The following is a 21875-nucleotide window of genomic DNA, read 5'->3' as shown; positions in this document are numbered from 1 at the left end:
AGTAAATTTTGTAAAATTCCCATTTTACAAAAAAGAAAGGCACGCCTTTAAAGAAACTCACAGCCAACATCTGTTGCTTTTATCAATAGGTCTTTGTGGGAATTACAACGGAATAGAAGGAGATGACTTCAAAACATCAAGTGGATTAATAGAAGCAACAGGAGCTTCCTTTGCTAACACGTGGAAAGCACAAGCCAGCTGCAGTGATATGTTGGATAACTGGGACCACCCTTGTACTCTTAGCGTTGAGAATGGTAAGGATGGGTGGTTTTCATAAATAAATAACAGATTTCAATATCTGTGTGCCACCTATATCCAATTTTCAGGTCAAATATTGAATCTGAAGGTAGAGCCAATTTTCTTTCTTACTGTATTCGGTCTGAGGCTTTGAATACACTGTAAGTTTCATGTCACTGTCTCAAAAGAAAACTTTTCTAAAGAAATAGGATACAACGCTGCTAGAGATGAAGAAGAAATGCTCATTTTATCTATTGTAGTTGTGAAAATGGAAGCCTGCTTACAGTTTCCATCCATAGTATTAATTCTGTTTATGTTTACTGTGCTTTATATTCTTTTGAAGACAAAACTGTTGAGCATGTACAGTCCTCAGGCGATTTTGTTGCCCGGTTATGTGCCCAGTTATTTGCCATTAAATGACAGAGAAGCTGCATAGTGTTCAAACATCCAGACACATACAGTATTCATTTTGTTTTGCTGTATTGTACTGCATAGTTATTTGAATTCTAGCATATGGCTATAGGCATTACATAGAAATACGTGAAGTGAATGGTTTATAATAACATTTTATTTCTCTCCAGAAAAGTATGCTGAACATTGGTGCTCTTTGTTGAAAAGTACAGAAACTCCTTTTGCCAGATGTCACTCAGTCATTGATCCAACAGATTATTATAAGGTATGGATTTTCAAATTATTCCGAGTCTTTATTCACGCAGCTTGGTGTTTTGTTACATGGAGTTGTTCACTTTCAGGTATTATGGTAAACTGAAAAGAGTAGTCGTAAAGCAAGTTCTGCAGCTTTCTTCCCAGTTGCTTTTCATAGGGCTTGAGGGTTAGAATTACTGACAATGGATTACCCAGTTTCAAACCCAGCCAAATTTCTAGCCCTTTCAGTTGGAATACAGGAACTAGAGCAAACCCATTGTTGTGAAAAGAGCCAAATAATAGTTATCCAGAAGAGAGTCATGAGCCAGAGGGCTCTTTTAGCTACACCCAAGATTTTAGAAAAATTCTCTAGCTTTTTTAAATAAAAAACAAAACAAAATAGCAACAGCATGAGAAACTGATTTGAAAAATTACATCAGTAAAAAACACACAGCTTGCTATGGGAAGTTCATGCAGTTCAAGAAGTGCCAGCACAAAGTCTCCTTGGGTGTGTGGAACTAGTTGTAGCTTTTTGGGGATCCTGGTCAGAGGAGATCCCAGATTCCCCAAATAGTTCTAACCCTGATGACAGGCAACATGGTGGAGGTGAGCCAGTCTGCTTTTAGGTCGGGGTCGAGAACCTTATGCTCAGATGCCCAATGTGGCCCCCAGGCCTCCTTATCGGGCCCTTGTAACTCTCTTCAGGCCACATACCATGACTGACCCTGCTTCCATGTTGTTACCTGGCCAGAATGTGTCCTTGAACTCTGACAATGCCTCTTGTTTGTCTGGTGTTGTCTGGTACAGAGAAGGGTATGCATGTAGAAATGTATAAAGGGGAAATTTACATTAGTTGCTCCACCCACTTTTGGCTTTGCCCTGCCTACCACTGACATGTGACCCCCTGAAAGCACGCTGAAAAAAGACTGTGGCCCCTGGGCTGAGAATGATTCACTGCCTGTTTTAAGTGGATCACCTTGCTGTGGGGGAAACAGCAAAATAATAGGAGAAGTTCACTCTAGCATGTGAGAAAGCAATCTTGAAAAAAACTACTAACATTTTTAAATGGAAGAGGAACAAATGGCATTGCTAAGGAAAAGCTCTCAATTTATCATTTTACTTTCATTTTAACTGTGGAACAGGGTACCATTGTGTAGCATTGCTACTGTTGAGGACTAGCTCTTCATTCATCTTCCTACAAATGTACTTGAATGTTTACTGGCTTTCCCCCCCTCCCCTTGCCCAGCGCTGCAAATATGATACCTGCAATTGTAATGCCAACGAAGAATGTATGTGTGCTGCCCTATCATCATACGCAAGAGCCTGTGCCTTCAAAGGGGTCATGTTATGGGGCTGGAGAAAGAATGTTTGCAGTAAGTGCCTATATCCCCACCCTTGCCTTGAACAAAATGGAGCAAAACCTTTTGAATAACTGTGTGCTAACTGTAATGTTTTGAGACTAGAATGTAGTTAATATCAACAAACGTAGCATACCTCATTCATCAAAATATATGGTTTTTGTAAGATGCAAAATGTTTTGTTGAAGTTGAAGGGAAGCACCCATGTATGTTGTTTACATTGACACAGTAATACTTGTGGACGGATACAATCAATGTAGAAGTACTGGACAATTCCATTTGGGATACTGGGGTGCCTGCAGGATGACTTAATGAGGCAATGCTAAGTCATTTATTACTTCCTGCCATTTAATCTTTCAGCTAGACCAGGAATAGGGAACCCCAGGGCCTGGCCCTCACAACTCTCCCCATACCACACTCTCCTCCTGGCTCTGTTTTGCATATTTATTGAGTGTTTTTGCGTGACTGCGATGTATCCTTAATAATGCTTTTTTGCTTGCCTGGATGGAGGATGGAGGGTAGAGAAGGGTGTGTGTACAAGCTATTGTACAAAGAAAACATTTGCATTTGTTGGTCCACCCACTTTTACCTCTGGCGCTGCCTACCACTGGCCCCCAGAAGGTTGTACGGTAGATCATGTGGCCTTTGAGATGAAAAAGGTTCTCCATCTGTGAGCTAGACAATAATAGTTTCCCCCTCTCATTGTCTTAATTGCTACCTCATAAGTGTTTAGTTTCACCCAAGCATGACAACATTTCTTCATAGGGGTCTTAACAGAAGTAGAATTCAGACAGCAAGCACTGAATGGCTTAGGAATGGTGAGCAGGAATATATTTAGGAATGGTGAGCAGAATATATTCTATCCACTCTGACTTTTTGTCACTTTCTCCCCTTCATTCAGACAAAGAAGAATCCTCTTGCCAAGCCAGCCAAGTCTTCCGTTACAATCTGACTTGCCAGCAAACTTGCCGCTCTCTTTCTGATGGTCATAAGTACTGCTTGGAAGGCTTTACTCCAGTAGATGGCTGTGGCTGCCCTGATAATTCCTATATGGATGACAGTGGCAAATGTGTGCCAATTGCTCAGTGCCCCTGCTATTACAAGGGTGTGCCCATAAATCCCGGCTATGTTATAATGAAACAGGATGAGCGCTGGTATGTTAACACAACAGTTTGTGGTCTTTCTCATTAGGTGGGAAGCTCAACGTTCAGCACCAGGAACTGCTCTCTTTAGTTGCAATCCTGCAATGTGTGCAGGTGGAATGGGATGGGGAATCTTGGGATTACGTTGGCTGTGTAAGAGCATTCTCTTCATTAACCATACGACAATTTAGAGGTTTGTGATACTAATTCAGAAGAGGAGCTCCCTTCCAAATCAAAATGAGAAATACAAGCATCAGAATGCATTGTGGAGTGATTAGTTTTTAAGAAACTTTAGACATCTATGTTGTTCACCAGGCATAGTGTTCAAAGGACAAAGAGGTGCTGAAATATTGCACTGTGAATTCTTGAGATTACTTGAGAAGTCAGCAATATACCGTAAGTGTACACAACACCTGCCCCCCAGTATTTAATGCGTAATCCAAAGGTTCCTCCATATTCCCCTCAAAACTATATGTCTCAGCTTAGAAATATCTTGTCAAATCTTATTAAGAAACTGACATTTTGTCTTTGGCACTTGCTCTTACTTTGTTTTATGCATTGTCAGTAGGGCACCCATGGTGTTCAAGTAATGTTTAGCAGAAATGGTACTCTTAAATTTTTGCAGCAGATCTTTAGTTTTTGTTAGTAGCATTGTATAAATTGGGAATCACTTATGAGCTCAAATATCTGGCTTACCATTTTTTCCCCTGTTGTGTATTCCATTCTAGCGTTTGCAGACATGGAAGATTTCATTGTGTGCCAGTGGACGTAACCCCTGAACGTAGGTGTACAATTTCATGTTACATTATGACTTTTTCCAGTTTGAGTTGTCGTCTGTATGATTTTGAAGTTGTTCTTAAGAATATGAGCCATTTTTTGTGAAAAGAATTAATAAAAATGCAATTAATAATTATATTTTTTCAAGCTGACATGATATAGTTTGCTTCCTCCTAAAATGTATCAGAATTTCCCCTCTAAATCCACATATTTATATAGTTTTCATCGACATATCCTCAGCCTTTGATTTGTTTAAATTGCTTTGTTTAAGTTGCTCGACGTAAAGTATTGATAAGAGACTACTGATTTTAATTAAAAACCTTTATTTATAGATATGCTTCCTAGTTCAATGGGTACAAAACAGGGATGTCTGTTGGCGCCCTTTTTGTTTAATTTTATATATAAAAATAAAAAAATATATACAGCTCTTGTTGATTATCAAAATGGATCCAAGATAATATTGTCAGTGTTCTATATTTTATTTTACAGACTGCTCACCCAACATGACATATTTTGACTGCAACAACTTTGACAGTTGGTCTTCCCAAACACCAGTACATCTTAGCTGCCAAACACTGGGAAATGATCAGGTACACTTTCATTGTATTTTGACGACACCCTAATGTCTTCATTCTCTTGTTCCTCAAGTGATGTAATTAACAAAGAAGCTGTACTCTAGGCGTCTTTAGGAAATCTCCTTGAGACTGTGGGGCATTTCCTAGCAAAAGGACTGCAACTTGGAGAAGCAAATACCTGCACATTTCTATCACCAGTTTGCCTTCATTGGTTCTGATTGTTTTTAACTTTATTAACATTTTCATTTCATTTAAATAATTTCCACCTTTCATTTAAAATAAATAAATAAATAAATAAATGCTATATTGGTATCCAACAATAGAAATCCCTCTGCCACCAACCAATGGGGGCAACTATATTTTCCTCTGAAAATAATTTCCCCAGCAAATTATGCTATTTTTTCGCAGTGTAACATCTCTCCTAAGGGCTCTCTATTCCAGGGAGTTGACCACACTGCTGAAAGCAACCAAGTCATGGTTTGAAGTGGTAGCAAGGGTTTTGTTTGTTTGCTTTTTGTCAAAAGAAAAAGGAAAAAAAAAACACATTGACAGTCTTGTATTTGAAGGATAAGACCACCTTCTGGAAAAATTATTAAAGTAACCCAAATCTAAAAGTCTCCAAAAGTGCCTTTGTTTTGTAGACTTTATTTTAAACACACCCAAGTTTCTGAACAAATTAAATTGAGGCTTTATCTTACCTTGCAAATAGAAATTTAGTAAACTTTGAATGGTAATCCCGAGTCCAATTTGGCTTTATGAACTTATCAAATGCAAGGCCCGTGAATTCTGATTGACCTTATCATAAAATGTGAACACAATGTTCTTCTTGCTCCTCACAGTTCCAGACAGAGTGTGTTTCAGGATGTGTGTGCCTTGATGGATTGATAGATGATGGCAGAGGGAATTGTGTCCAGGAACAGGACTGCCCATGCATTCATAACAAAGTTTTTTACTCCCCCGGAGAAACAGTAAATGTGGACTGCAACACATGGTAGGATCTTTTTCACTGTCACTTATTGTAGTCATAGCAATGTATGGATATACTACTATGCAAACAGAGTGTACGTGGTGGACTGCATGTTTTCTCAGCTACATCATTTACCCAGTACTTCAAAAGCAATGCTCGGACACAGAGACTAAGCCTTACACAATTTCTTTAATTGTTTTGGTACTCTCCAGTACTTGTCAAAGAGGAAGCTGGAAGTGCACCACCAATTCATGCTTTGGGACATGTACCATTTATGGGAGTGGCCATTACATCACGTTTGATGGAAAATTCTATGACTTTGATGGCAACTGTGAATATGTGGCTACTCAGGTAATGTTCAGCTACACTCATGCAATTTTATACTGTTTTGAATTGTGTGTGTGTGTGTGTGTGTGTGTGTGTCTCCTATCTGTTTGGCTTCCCAGGCATCCCTCAACATCTCATCTTGTGAAATTTTCTTACTTGGTGGAGTAATCAATGGTTCTGTTAAGATCATTTCAAATGGTAGTATCTAACAAGGTGGTTCCATTAGCGCCAGGACTTCTGGTTATGCAATAGAACTACCCCCTTCCTCTCTGCTCCCCACCCGCCCAAAAATCAATTCTGGGTTTCCCCCCAACCCTCTGGAGAAGATTTGATGATGTTCAATTGTGCATATGGAAACCCAATTGTATGGGTGTCTCCAGGCTGCTTAATATGTGCTGAAATAGTTTACACTCATCCAAACAGAATTTGCTAGTTTTTAAGCCTTGTTTTCTCCAGTTCATTCGGTTGTTGCGTTTTGCAAATGTTTTGAGGAATTAAGTGCCCTCTGAACCACAGAGGACTGTTAAATTTGAAAATATATTAAGTTTGCTACCAATACAAATATGCAGTGCAGCTTTAGCAGCTTTTTAAAACACAAGAGAAAATCGAAGTATCCTGGTTTTGGTTTTTCTTGGTTTTGTTCATCTTTCCCTCTCGCACTTTCATTAGGATTACTGTGGAAACAGCAATTTGGAGGGAACATTTAGCGTCATCACAGAGAATGTCCCATGTGGAACCACTGGAGTCACCTGTTCCAAGGCCATTAAAGTTTTCCTTGGGGTATGTATGAACATAGATGAGAACAAGCCTGAAAGCGCTTGGTCTGCACCTGCAAATAATCAAATCAGGTTGCTGTGGGGAGGTGCAGACAATTTGTTGAGTTCTTAGTCAAATGAGACTCCTTACCTTTGAGAACTGGTGTCATGATATCCAGTTTAAAAGAGCCAGACTGACTCTAGGGCAGTGTTTCCCAACCGGTGTTCCGCGGCACACTAGTGTGCCGCGAGACGTTGCCTGGTGTGCCGCGAGATGTTGCCTGGAGGGAGGCGGGCGAGTCGGGCGGCGAGAGGCGGGGCGGCGGCGGCGAGGAGAGGCCGCCCAGTGCGGGGCTCTCGCCGTCTGCCTGCCTGGCTGCCTGCGTGGCGCTGACGTCACGGGGCTGTAACGTGCCCCACATAGGCACACGCGGGGCGGCGAGCGAGCTCCCTCCCACATCCCATCGCCGCTCGCTTCGGCCGGCCTACTGGGCTGTCGCAGGCGGAAGGCCTGCGCATGCGCGAGGTTTTCGCGCCTTCGGGATTCCCTTCACGCCTTCCTCCTCCCGGGTCCTTGAGAGCGCGGGAAGCGGCAGCGCGAGATCGGCGTTGAGCCTGGTAGGTATTGCGCTTGCCAAGGCAGTCATTTGGGAAATGAAAACTTGCAAAGCAAGCAACCAGTTCAATCTGAAGTACGTGTATGCTTAATATCCTGTATCTGAAACCTGTTCTGTTCCCCTCCCCCACACTTGGTGCCATTTTCATCTACACATGCAGCAGAGTAAGTTGACCCAGAATAGTACCAATTCAGATGGCAGATGGGAGAATGACAGTGCTGAATGCTTTCCCATGTAGAACAGTCCCTGCAAATAAAAACCTAGCATATTTGGAAGAGGGATGCTAGCCTAACCATTACCTTCTATGCTGTTACTATTTTTTTATTTTTTTTTACATAAGTAAAAAGTGACCTTTCCCCATCTGGCATGGTGGTGTGCCTCGAGATTTTTTTCATGAAACAAGTGTGCCTTTGCCCAAAAAAGGTTGGGAAACACTGCTCTAGGGGAGCTGAGGGTATCAGGTTAACATGCTAATGTCTGTTTTTGTTATGGGGCTTCTGTTACACATCTGTCTTTTTAGAGCACTGAAATAAAGTTGGAAGATAAACAAATAGAAACAATTGAGATGAATACTACTAGCTCTGTGACTTACTGGATTCGTGAGCCGGTCGGGCTGTACATTATAATAGAAACCAGCAATGGTGTTATTCTCATCTGGGACAGGAAGACTACTATTTTCATCAAGCTGGCACCCTATCTTAAAGTGAGTAATTCTTGAACATATTCCTTTAATGCCATGGAAAATTTGTTATTAACAGATAAATGCAACAAAAAAGATGTTTTATTGCTTGTGGTAGCATGTGTGCCTTACTGCATCATTAATAGAATGGGGCGCAAGAGACACAGGGGGCCCCAACTGTGGCATCACACAAGGTGCCACTGGAATTTGAGACCCCAAGGTCTGGCATTGCTCCCACCAACTCAACAGTATCCATAATTAGTAATGCTAAAACAAATGGCAAAACAATCAAAGCAATATACATCACAATAAAATTCCTGCTAACATTAAGCCATTGCAAATCTTTTCCAGTCCTAAGGTATTGACTTTTCCTCTCTCTAGGGAAAAGTCTGTGGCTTATGTGGCAACTTTGATGGCAAGGCCAGTAATGACTTCACTGCAAGGGGCATGGTCCAAGAAAATAATGCACTGATATTTGGAAATTCATGGAAGAAGGATACTGCATGCCCTGATGTTGATGTAGACCCTGAGCCCTGTGAAAAGAAACCTCATCGCAAATCCTGGGCAGAAAAAGAATGCAGCCTCATCAAAAGTGTTGTGTTTGAAGAATGTCATTCAAAAGTTAGTATTGTTGCTTCATCACTTGGACAAGCTCAGCTATACTAGTCTTGGGGGAAAGAACATATGTGAGCATATGGAGAATAAAAATAAAAAGATCTTTAAGCAGTTTACATAAAATACCTAGCAAACCATGGGGGATCGTCAGTAGTGCAATGGATTTTAAAGGTCTTGACATACAACATCAGATGAATCTATAATATCCTGCAGACAATTTCTAACTTAGTAGCACCCATTCCATTCCAAACTGGATAGTGGAGTGGTTTTCAACTTTAACTGTAAAGAGATGTTATCCAATGAGAATGTGACTTAGGATAAACTCTAGAAAAAGAGAAGGAAATATCATGGTTAGACATGTCTTGAGTTGGTATGGAGCTCCCATTTCCCTCTCCAGAACTCTCTGCAGGTACTCTATTTTGAGAAATACTGTTTGAAATGAAAACACATAAATTCATCTGAATTAAATTTCACCGAAAACCAAATATTTGTTGTTGCTATACAGAATGTTACTAGCTTAAAAGTCTGAAATTGGAATTGATAAAATATCTCACGGAAGTAAAATGGGCCATAGATTCTTGATGCCTTGTTGAAGTGCTGTGATGTGTAATGGGATGGATACTACTGTGGCATGGATGTGCTGTGTACATCTACAGCAACATCCAAAAACATTGGCAACTAAGGGGAATCATTATCAAAGATGGCGGTGAGTTAGGCATCCTGGTATTGGATGGCAGAAATACAGTAGTTGATCCATTGAAATACCCTTGCTCTGTGATTCTGTGACTCCCTAATAGGTGGCTCCAGATCAGTACTATGAAGCTTGTGTACATGATGCTTGTGCCTGTGACTCTGGAGGCGACTGTGAGTGCTTCTGTACTGCAGTGGCTGTCTATGCACAAGAATGCCTCAAAGCTGGAGCTTGTGTCTACTGGAGGACTCCTGACATATGCCGTGAGTTTTGTGATAAAATATTTCTCATGTATGCATAAAATTAAAAACAGATGTTGACCCAGAAACAGTGGCTTAATACCTTTCAGTGACCCAAATTCTAGATGCACTGGTTTTTATAACCCTAAGCCCCACCCTGTATATTTTGAGATGTACCAATGTCTCCTCCCATAGCCATTTCATGTGATACCAACAGGCTTCTAATGTGAGTTCTTTTGTGATATCTTTTACATGTGCCTCCAAATAAAATTCAGTTCTCAGTAGGTCAGTTGGTCATACTTGCTGTTCTCCAACAGGAATCCCAGGGGGGTCCATTAACTCAGAGAAAAACGGGATGCCTCCACACTATGTGATGATGATGCAAGACTGGGGCTGGGCACACTGTCAGAGGCACACCTAGGCTCCCTTGCACACTTGGCAAGGAGTTATATTGGTGCCTCCAAAGCCAGGAGAGGCAATGGACCAGAAACTTTTTTTAAAAAGAGTTTTTTGGCACCTTTTGCACTCTGTCAGTGACTTACTCTGTGGCTATCGGGTTGGGTCTGCTCTGCTCTACTTCCCCTTCTCCTCCACCTTGCTCTGTCTATTTGCCTTCCTGCCTTCTTCCCTTCCTCTGCTCGCTACTTTCTCTTCTGTCTCCTTCCTCCCTTCCTTCTTTTTTCCTCCTCCTGCAACTCATGTTTGCTCGCTCCATCTTTCTTTCCTCCAAGCCCTGCTGGATGCTCTATTCACCCTCCTAATACTCCCCAACTGGGGAAGGGAGTCTGCAGGGCTGCTGCGATAGCCCATGGCAGTAACCAGATTCCTTTGCTGAGACACCCAGAGGAGCCTGGGCCTCTTGCCTGGCTGCCCAGGGCAGCAGAGCAGTGGCCCAGGGAGCATGCAAATGGACAAAAAGGCTCTTAGCCACTCCGAGCCAAAGAGGAGAGACCCCTGGCCCTGCATCCTCGACATGGGCCAACCTAGCCATCATTACTGTCTCCACTGGCTTTGTATTAGGGGGAAACATTCAGGGTACGCATGTAGGATCTTCTCATGATTCGAAGCCCTGATCATGCAAGAACATAAGTAAAACCTGCTAGATCAGGCCAGCATCCTGTTCCATCAGTGGCCAACCAGATGCCTATGGCAAACCTGCAAGCAGGGCCCAAGCACAAGAGCAGTCATTCCTCCTGTTGTTTCCAACAACTGGTATTCAGAGGCATCCAGCTCCAAATGTTGATGCAGAGTGTAGCCGTCATGGCTAGTAGCCCTTACCCCAATGTATCTTTCCAATCCTCTTTTAAAGTCATCTACACTGGTGGCTAACGCAGCCTCCAGTGGGAGTCAATGATGGCCCCATTCACAGGGAGCAAAGGCTCCCAATCCCAGGGAGATCCTGTTTGTGTACAGCAAGTTCCCCTTTACAGACATCCTTCCCAATTCATGGATGGCAGGTGGACAAGATTGGCAGGAGGAGTGGTGGTAGGGGTGGGTCCAGTGGGCACAGCCTTCCTCTCCCTTTCCATAGGATTGCAATCCCATAGAGGGAGGTGTCCAAATAAGTCTATGTTCTGTTAAACCAGAGTGAAGTGGAATTTCAGTTCCATAGGTGGTAGAAATGGTTGCACGTTAAGCATAGCTGTCAACTTTTCCCTTTTCTTGTGAGGAATCCTATTCAGAATAAGGGAATTTTCCTTTAAAAAGGGGAAATGTTGACAGCTATGGGTTAAGTGACCTATGTGCAAATATATGTCTGTGACTTATTTTTATCACAACTATCTATCTTTTGTTCCAATAGCAATCTTTTGTGAGTACTGGAATCCTACAGATATATGTGAATGGCACTATGAGCCTTGCGGAAGTGACATTGTTACCTGCAAGATCCTTAATGAAGTCAGCACCAACTTTTCAATGCCATATCTGGAAGGTAAGAAACTGCCAGTTACCGGTAGCTTTTGGTCTTTAAGACTCTAGTTAGTGCAGTTTGGAATACAGTTCACCCACTGGGCCAAAGCAACTTCCCCCATCTCCCATTCCCTGCTTAATGCATTAGATGCCTCTCTGAAACTGTGTATATACAGGTTTTGCAGAACATGTTTACAGCCTATAAAGAGACACTGAGACACCACAAGCCTAGGACTGCCTCCCATATGCCAGGGATGGCGACCCTGTGACCCTTCAGATGTTGCTGGACTCCAAGTCCCCTCAGTCCCAGCCAGCATGGCAAATGCCAGGGATGGTTGTAGTTCTGCAACATCTGGAAGGCACCAGTTGGCTCCCCTTTTCGCATGCAAATTTTGCTACTATGTCAAGTTTATTTCTGCAATGTAATTTTACGAATCTCATTTTTGTGGGTTCTAGGTTGCTACCCACGATGTCCTCCGGATAATCCTATCTACATTGAAGAGACCAACACATGTGGGACAAGTGATATGTGTGGCTGCTATATTAATGGTGGTTACTATAGACCTGGACAGTCTATACCCACAGATGATCAGTGTACAAATTGGTATGTGAGAATGGAGAGCTGATGGACTAACAGTGGCAGGGAAACATATGTACATGTGTTGATATTTAAATTGCTGGTTTCTTGGTCTGACACACTAGCCTTTTTCATGAATGAGAGTGCTGTTCGGAATAGGAAACTATTTCTTATGAAAGTCTAAAATGAAATTGTCCATGGTGTCCAAGAGTAGGTTAGATTTCCCCCCTTCCTTGGGCAGAGATCCTCTCTCAGAATTCCCACCCCAGACAAAGTACACCTGGCCAACTTTATTTGCAACCTTCTGGGTGACTAACAAAAATATGCCTCTTTAGGAGGATATAGAGATTACTGTATTTTCTGCCTTGTTAAATGTTGTTGCTAATGATATGCATTTAAAAATTATTTTAAATGAATTTATAGTGTTACAATGCAGGAGCAATTATAGCCTGAGCATTTACAGAACAGAAGTACAAAACAAACAAATATACAAATCTTCAAGTATTTCACTTCTGAAAAACTTCTTTTTAAATTTCAGTTTCTGTGTTTATGCTGGAGAAACGAAATGTGAACCCCGAAGAGGTATATTTCATCTTGCTGTTTTTCCATTCAGAAAGCAAAATAGTACCATACACTTTCCCCCATACATTTCTCTGGGGGACTGAACAATGATTTCAAATGAGTCCCTTGCTCACTGTATTCTTTTTAAAATTATCATTGAAAAACAACAATAATAAAAGGACAACCTTTTCCCACTTTGCAGTTGTTCCACAAAGAAGGGTAGTAGCTAAAGGGTGGCTAAACATTTTTCTGTAAGCCTGTATTTTGTTTTTATTTATAAGGCACTTATTTCATCTTATAACTTGTCACAGACCGTAATGCCCATCTTACTTTAAAATGCATTCTATACATGATTACTTAAAAGTAAGGCCCTGTTGAGTTCAATGGAGGTTACCACCAAGTAAATGACTGCTTAGCCTTAGGGCAGAACTCTACTGCCACCACTCTGATGGCTGGTGGGCTGGGTGGGCTGGTGGGGTTGGGATGACTCATTACTTCCTCCCCACTGCTGATGGTGGGACTCTGCCATGGTGGAGGATCCAAGTTCTGCCATGGTGGATGGGGAACTACTGCCAGCAGTAGCCAGTGGAAAACCCTGAAATGAGGCATTACGGGGCGGGGTGGATCACTGCAGGCTTTGCATCCACAGGATCCAAAGCCCTTCAGGCTCCTCAGCTTCACCAGTCCAGAGCTGGCACAGAGAAAATGGGGGGACGGACTACCTTCTGCCCTGACCAGCACAATCCACTGTACCTGGCTGGGACTTTGGATTGCTCTGCTGATGCAATTATCCTACAGCACCTGGTGGGCCATTTTAATATCCCTGCATTTTAGTTGTATTCTTACTAACGCCACATTTCCCAGTGGCAAGAAGCCTATCCTATTGTGGGAAACAGCTGATGGTGGAAATTAAGCAGGTGTGTACATCCATGTGGCCTCTGCCTGGCTGAGAATGAGACCATATAGGAAGAACCCACATCAATAGTCCATGTAATTCCAATATGCATATATCTGTCACAATGGTGAGAGATCTCACCACAGGGAACCAGTTAAACTTTCCTTCGTGCTTGCTGCAAATATGAATGAGGCTTAAGTTCATGCATCTCACTTAACAGATTTATTCAACTTTCTAACACCTTGAGCCTAAGCACACTTACTTGGGAGTAGGTCCCATAAGTTTCAATGGACTTCCTTCTAAGCAGAAGCACATAAAAACATCTTTATAATATTCCAAATATCAGCAGCTTAGATAAACAGTGTTTACCTGCAGTTAACATTCCTATGGAATAACACAGTATTTCCACTCCGGGTTATTTCATTTACATTTTGATTGGCTGTTTTTTCATTATGATTCAAGCAGAACAACTTAAACACACTGCTTTCCTTCCTTTAGGTTGCTGCATATATGATGGTAAAGAATACGAAGAAGGAGAAATAATAATAAATGAGAGAAATGGATCTTTTTGTTTTGACATAAAATGCACAATCAATGACACTTGGGTAGTTGAAGATATGAGACCCTGCAGTACAACCGCCCCTCCAACAACTACTCTTTCAACTACTCCTTCTCCCACCACCACCACCACTACTACCACAAGTAAGCTTGCAGCATTGTTAATAGTAATGTACTATCTTATTAGAGAAAATTGCACTAACATCAAGTTTGTTTTATACCTCCATGTATAGTTAAATGGCTTTAATTTGTGAAACTAATGAAGGCTGATGCTCTCAACATGATATGAAACCTTCTCTATGTCCAATCTATAATCTTATCCAAAACTTGTAAGATTGCAAAGTAAGATTCTCACCATATTTCTCTCTCTCCTGTTTCAGCTGCCACTACAACCTCCACTACACTCTCTTCAACAAGTAAGTGTTGTTAAAGAAGTTGGGGATAAGCCCATAGTTCAGTGGTAGAATATGTGCTTTGCATGACTCAGGAATCAGATTCAGTCCCTGGATCCATTTAACAACTAAGACAAAGATTTTTTTGTGAGGCCCAAAAGAGTCACTGCCAGCCAGGACAGAAAATACTGGGTCAGATGAACAAATAGTATGACTCAATTAGGGCAAATTCATATGTCCCTATATAAGGTCACTGCTCTTATAGTGGTAGTAAAGTTGCCAATGCAAAAGAGAGGAACGTGGGATTATAAAGTGATGCACACATAACTGTGATGGGCGTTCAAAAATAAGAAAAAAAATGGATTGGGTTTTGTGTACAAGACCTTGCGCACTGGAGTGGAGCAATCACAGGATATAAAGATGCTTGCTTCTAGCTTGGGATGTTCTTTGTTGTGATCTGTGGGGGTGGGAGGGTAGATGGTTGCCCAGTGATCTGTTTTTCCACCATGAAATGATGGTTTTAGATCATGAGGTCATTCATGTGGACCCACTGCCAATGAAGCTCAGGAAAATGACTTTCAAATTTGTCTTGCAGCTCAGTGCTTAATGCTTGCCTGTGAATGGAGTAAATGGTATGATGTCAGTGTACCCGAAGAAGGACCAGAAGGTGGTGACTTTGAGACATATGACGCCATAAGAATTAAAGACAAAAGCAACTTTTGTCCATCAGCTCCGCAAAACATAGAGTGCAGGGCTAAAAATGCACCCAATGTGGATATTGCAGAATTGGGACAGAAAGTGGACTGTAACGTCACTTATGGACTCATTTGTAGAAACAAAGACCAAGATCAGAGTCTCTGGACCCTCTGCTATAATTATGAGATACGCGTCAACTGTTGTCACATCATTCCTTGTGGTGATATTATAACCACTACTCCCACCACTACTCCCTCCACTACTACCACTACACCAACTACCACTACCCCTACGCCATCTACCACCACAACTACTACCACTCCTACCACTACTTCCACGCCTCCCACCACTACTCCCTCCACTACTACCACTACACCAACTACCACTACCCCTACGCCATCTACCACCACAACAACTACCTCTCCTACCACTACTTCCACGCCTCCCTCCACTACTACCACTACCCCTGCACCAACTACCACTACCCCTACGCCATCTACCACCACAACAACTACCACTCCTACCACTACTTCCACGCCGCCTACCTCAACACCAACAGGTAATGCATTAAATGTTACTTTTTGACATTATTTTGAATGAGTGACCATTCATTCACAGAATAGTGAAATATATTGAATGCTAATGAATTCTAATAATACAACTCTTAAAAAGGACATACATACTTTAAAAAATAATAATTGATAGATATTTGTTTTACTTAAACCAGTGTATTCATAAGTTTGCTCCTATTGGCTGCTAACATCAGCCTGATTGCTCATTTTTAGGAATTAGGAATGACAGGAAATATTGCTTTGACTAAGGGCCATGCCTGGTTTTAATGTCTTGCTCCTTGCGTGATGCAGGAAATCCTGAAAAGGGCTTCAGGAACATGCCTGTTTTCTCAAGCCTTTTTTCACCCATTGCAATCACTGAAGTGATTGCTGGCCATAGCTGTGCCTTCTGCGATCACACTTGTCCTGGCATGTGGTATACCCTCAAAAGCCCAGGGATCATCATATGCAGAAGGAATGTGTTCTGAGAACCAACCCCTAAGACAGGATTCATACTGCAGATATCTAACATCAGGTCTCAGGAAATGATTGCAGAATATTTTACCATGACCTACAGTCAGAAGTGGGGATTCAACCTGCAAAAATACACATAGAAATGGGTGAATAACCTTACAACACTCTTTTTCTTTTTTCGTGTCTTGCACTGACCTCGCCACTAATCACAACAGTCTTTACACATAAGTACAAAAACTAAAGATGTGCTATAACTTATGGCATATGTTTTTTTTTAGAAGGAAGTTAGAAAATATTATGATGGAGGAGAGGCTAAGTGGATGGTAACTGACTGAGCTATAGGGAATTAATCTTCTGCTGTATATTTCATATTTCTGAGGAGAGCAAGTCTTTTCATTGCTATTTATAGCTCTCCAGGCTAGGAGAAAATAGCCAATTTTTACATTATATGCTCTCTTAACAATGAACCTTTACAGTGAAATTATTCAATGCAGACCTTTTGTGTTCTTCAACCTGTTGATGAGTCTGTCTGTAAAGGGCCCTATAAACCCATAATATAGGCTTGCCCACTTTCCCCCTCTGCTTTGCGAATATGGCAAGTCATTGACTGCAAAAACTCATGCCAGGAGAAACCAACAAGCCTCTAACGTGCTGCAACATTGGCACCATTGCAGATGTTGCAGTACATGAGAACATTTTAAAGTAGCTACTTAGTTCTTCTCTTGTACGTGTTCTAGAAAGCTTTGAAACCAGAAGCAATGATATAGTGGTGCCTTGGAACTTGAACGTAATCTGTTCCGGAAGACTGTTCAACTTCCGAAACGTTTGAGTTCTGAGGCGCAGCTTCCGATTAGCCGACAGCTAGGTTTTTGCACAGTGGAAGCCGCGTCGGACGTTCGTGTTCCGAGGAACGTTCGAAAACCAGAGCACTTACTTCCAGGTTTTTGGCGTTTGGGAACCGAAACGTTTGAGAACGGAGCTGTTCAAGTTCTGTGGTACCACTGTACTATGGTTCACTTTGGAATGGTGTAGTAGTGATGAAGCACCTGGCCCCAATTTGCCAAGCAGTGTGATGTCACAGAGGCTGAATGGTGGTGATGTCATAAACAGAGGGTTGCTTAAAAATAAGAGCCAGGGTTGTGAAAGGAAGAGAGCACAGTAAGGCAATGTGAGCAAAAGGACCCTGAGTAAGAGGAGGGGTGGAGAAGGAGACCTGGGGAAAGTAGGGGGAAGGCAGGAGAGTCGGCTTAGTCACACTTCCCTTTGTCCCATGACTTCTTCCGATTGTCCCGAGTTTTCCAAACATGGGTCTGAAAGGCTTTTTTTGTTGTTGTCCCACTGCTTTTCCTGGGGAAACCTGCTGTTTACTGCTGAATCAGAGCAAACATCAATCTGCAGAAAACCTGATTGATGGCTGTCCTGATTCAGCATAAACACCAGGTTTTCATGGGGAAAGAAGCAGGAGAAAAGAAAAGTATCTGGAAATCTCTGGACATGCAGAAGTGTAGATGAGCCTTCAGAGGCAGCAGGGGGAGAGGCCAAGGAAGAGAATCATGGGTGCATAGGAGTGCAGGGAAAGGGGATAAGGACACCAGAAGGACTTCTGGAGGTCTGTGACTGTATTCTGGTCACAAATGAGGCCTTAAAGCATCCGGTCCAAAAATAACAATAGGTTTTTCCAAACAAATTTCTGTAAATTTCCGAATAAAGTGGCAGGATAAGATAGCAAAATAAAAAGGATTAATTTGGTTTGGTTCTGAGGAAATCAATTATATTACTGAGCAAGTGTTTTAATAAGCTGTGAGATTATTAATGCTGTTGTTAACAACAAACACACAGTTTATTTTAGCTTTGTACATTAAAGAAATGTTTCTAAAAATTTCAGCTTTGTATTTATTATGACAGTGTTTGCACAACTGGAGCAACAGTTTCCTGCTGTATCACTTTCAAAGTAATCTGGGCAATTGCTGAGCTATTTCTCTCTGTTGTTGTTTTACTGCAGTTTGTACCTCCACTGTAGTATGTTCATGGTCGGACTGGATTGATGTCAGCTTCCCACAATATGGCCCACAGTATGGTGACTATGAAACCTATGACAACATCAGGGCAGCCGGCAGAGAGATCTGTACAAAGCCAGAAAACATATCATGCAGAGCAACGAAATTTCCTAATTACTCCTTCAAGGAATTGGGGCAAAAAGTGGAATGTGATGTTTCGACTGGACTTATTTGTCACAATAAAGATCAGACTCCTGGGCCTGTGTACCCTGTAGATATGTGTCTCAACTATGAGATCCGTGTATATTGCTGCAAGGATGAATGCATATCTGGACCTCCAACCACAACTCCTACCACAACTACACCAACTACCACTTCTACCACTACCTCTACTCCATTAACCACCACCACAACTCCTCCTACTACTTCCACACCATCAACCACGACACCACCAACTACTACTACCACCATTCCAACACCACCTTGGGATACCCTTACCACTACACCAACTACCCCCCGTACCACAACATCCACTACTATATCAACCCCCGCTCCTACCACTACTTCTACTCCATCTACCACCACCACAACTCCTACTACTACTTCCACACCATCAACCACCACTCCTACTACTACTTCTACTCCATCTACCACCACCACAACTCCTACTACTACTTCCACACCATCAACCACCACTCCTACTACTACTTCTACTCCATCTACTACCACCACAACTCCTACTACTACTTCCACACCATCAACCACCACTCCTACTACTACTTCTACTCCATCTACCACCACCACAACTCCTACTACTACTTCCACACCATCAACCACGACACCACCAACTACTACTACTACCATTCCAACACCTTGGGATACCCTTACCACTACACCAACTACCACTTCCACCACTACCACTTCTACCACTACCTCAGCACTTACCACCACACCAACTACCACTCGTACCACCACGACATCCACCCCCACACCACCTATTGACACCTCTACCCCCACACCACCTACTACTACGCCAACTACCACTGCTACTACTACCTCCACTGCACCTACAACTACACCAACTACCACTCCAACCACTACATCTACAGCAACAACCACTACGCCAACCACCACTCCAACCACCACCACTACTACAGGATCCACTTCAGGTAATGAATTTTTATTTCATGATTCTGCTTTGCTTGAATGAACTAATCACTCATGGATCAGTTAAATACATTGAATGCTTAAATCGCACAGTATGTTTCTTAAACCAGTTTTACATTACTAAACCTCATTAATATGCATACTTGAATAGTGGTAGAACTTTTGTTATGCATTTTTTTACTTATTTTGTTTTTATTCCTAATTTTCCCTGCATTGACTGCTAAAATCAACCTGATAACGTTTTTGTTTATTTTAGGAATTATTAATTATTTAAAATATTGCTTTGACTAAAGGCCTTTCCCATATTTAATTCCTTGTTCAAGTGAGTGGGCCTCACCTTTTTGTGGCATACTTGCATACATGTATGCAGTCCTTCGGGAATGGTGATGATCGCCTTGGCATTTAATTACAGCTGCTGCACTCACCAAAGCTGTTTTTGGTCCTGACTGTTTTTGCCTGGGTCAGGCATTGTGTTTGTCACTGTGAACATTTACCCTCAGAAGATCAGAAATTCTCAGGGGTGCATGGAATTTTATCTGTTTGCTTATTTATTTATAATATTTCTTTGCCACCTTTCTCCATAAGATCACAGGGCAGATTACAACAATAGAATATAAAATCCTAATATATATATATATATATGTTACAATGACAAAACCAATAAAATCATTCCAAGTGAGCCATAACTTTGTAAATTCAGTAAAGGAGGTGGGTCTTAGAAAACAAAATAGCTTAACTTTCAAATGCTGCAGTAAAAGAATGCATGTTTAGCATACATTGAAAGCTCTGCAATAAAGATGTACCTCTGTAGGGAGGGAATTCCACAATTTTCTGTAAGTCGGCTTAAGATAATAATAATAATAATAATAATAATAATAATAATAATAATAATAATAATAATACCCTGCTGGATCAGGCCAATGGCCCATCTGTTCCAGCATTCTGTTCTCACAATGGCCAACCAGATGCCTATGGCAAACCCGAAACAGCCTTGGCCCAGTATACCTGAAGAAGCATCTCCACTCCCATCATTCAGCCCGGACACGAAGGTCCTCCTCTGAGGGTCTTCTGCTGGTTCCTTCACTGTGGGAAGCAGAGTTACAGAGAACTAGGCAGAGACCATCTCTGTAGTGGTGCCCTCCCTGTGGAAAACCCTTCCTTCAGAGGTCAAGGAAATAAACAACTATCTGACTTTTAGAAGACATCTGAAGGCAGCCCTGTATCAGGAAGTTTTTAATGTTTGATGCTTTAGTATGTTTCGATATGTGCTGTGGCTGGGGAAACCCAGCCAGAAGGGTGGGGTATAAATAACATTGTTGTTATTGTTAAGATTCATATTGCATAAATTTTAACATCAAGTCTCAAGGAATGAAGGCAGAATATTTTATCTTAACCTTCTATCACATGTGGGAATTTGACTTATAAGAATACAATTTGGCTAGGAACCGGTGGATAATTGTGACACTTTTGTCTTTTCTCCCCTCCTCTTTTCTTTCACCATAACCCTTGCCGATGACAACAGGCACCACACGTGAGTACAAAAGCAAGATGGTTTATAAGTTTGTTTGTTTTTTTAAAAATGAAGTCAGAAAATATACAAGGTTACAAAAATAGAATGATGGCTCATTTTACAAGGATGAGGCTACAGGAAGTGTCAGCTGACTAAGCTAGAGGGAATTAATCTTCTACTGTATCTTGCATATTTATATTGATGAGATTCTGAGAAAAGTGAGCATGTGCCACTTCTAGCTCTTTAAACTAGGAAAAAGTAGTCCTTTTTTACAGTGTGAAGTATCTTGAGAATACACCTCTTCACTCAGTGAAAGTATCCAGTTTATGCCCCTGTTCATCTGTTGATGAACAATTTTTTTTTTTTTTGAGATTTTTCTTTTTCTCAACTCCCCAGAACAGGAAAGGGCACTTTGCACAATTTTCATTAAATGGCTTGTACCATGGGTTTTTGGTGGCCCATTCCACCTCCCACCACCATCTCCAATGCTCGAGAGCAATACTAGCTCTAGGGCAACACAGAGGTTGCAAAGTCGTGGACAGACTGCCAGTTTAATAGCTGCATTTTCCTGTTACAGTAACAGCAGCAGCAGGAAAAACCCTTAAGAAAAAGAAATGGTTCTGCTGTTGCTAATGGTGAGCTCCACCCTTCAAGGAATTGCTGGAGAATTTCTCCTTTCACTGGTAGAATTTGGTGAAAAATCCATCAATTTCTTGGCTCACAAATAGGATGGCGAATTTCAATAGGCCCTTCTTGTATGAAGGGCTCCTAGTGACCTACACAGGTTCATGCCATAAGAAACCTAACTATCTCCTAAGCTTCTGCAATGTTGGTATGGGCATCTTTGATGATGTTATAATTCATGAGGACATGTTAAAGCAGCCTTATTTGCATGTTTCAAGCTCAGAAAGTCCATTTGTTTGAGAATTTTTGTCTTAGTTTCTCAACCAGCAGAATGGGAAAGC

At 41.7% G+C, this 21875-nt stretch overlaps 1 protein-coding gene across 1 annotated transcript in view; it reads left to right on the top strand.

The window, feature by feature from the left end:
- Nucleotides 1-21875, top strand: part of LOC114599440 (mucin-2) — a 63529-nt gene that overhangs the window by 11752 nt on the left and 29902 nt on the right. The window contains exons 13-31 of the mRNA XM_077926514.1: nucleotides 90-254; nucleotides 819-913; nucleotides 2129-2255; nucleotides 3142-3394; nucleotides 4111-4163; nucleotides 4649-4749; nucleotides 5574-5725; nucleotides 5914-6052; nucleotides 6698-6808; nucleotides 7921-8103; nucleotides 8461-8700; nucleotides 9492-9648; nucleotides 11426-11554; nucleotides 11989-12136; nucleotides 12648-12691; nucleotides 14064-14267; nucleotides 14504-14539; nucleotides 15111-15770; nucleotides 18239-19441. Coding sequence (XP_077782640.1) covers nucleotides 90-254; nucleotides 819-913; nucleotides 2129-2255; nucleotides 3142-3394; nucleotides 4111-4163; nucleotides 4649-4749; nucleotides 5574-5725; nucleotides 5914-6052; nucleotides 6698-6808; nucleotides 7921-8103; nucleotides 8461-8700; nucleotides 9492-9648; nucleotides 11426-11554; nucleotides 11989-12136; nucleotides 12648-12691; nucleotides 14064-14267; nucleotides 14504-14539; nucleotides 15111-15770; nucleotides 18239-19441 — 4200 coding nt within the window. The remainder of the gene's footprint in view (nucleotides 1-89; nucleotides 255-818; nucleotides 914-2128; nucleotides 2256-3141; nucleotides 3395-4110; nucleotides 4164-4648; nucleotides 4750-5573; nucleotides 5726-5913; nucleotides 6053-6697; nucleotides 6809-7920; nucleotides 8104-8460; nucleotides 8701-9491; nucleotides 9649-11425; nucleotides 11555-11988; nucleotides 12137-12647; nucleotides 12692-14063; nucleotides 14268-14503; nucleotides 14540-15110; nucleotides 15771-18238; nucleotides 19442-21875) is intronic.

This window comes from Podarcis muralis, chromosome 1, assembly GCF_964188315.1.
Source record: "Podarcis muralis chromosome 1, rPodMur119.hap1.1, whole genome shotgun sequence".
NCBI classification, from domain to species: Eukaryota; Metazoa; Chordata; class Lepidosauria; order Squamata; family Lacertidae; genus Podarcis; species Podarcis muralis.
Note: the sequence above shows the minus strand (reverse complement) of the source record. Positions and strands in the feature narration are given on the sequence as shown.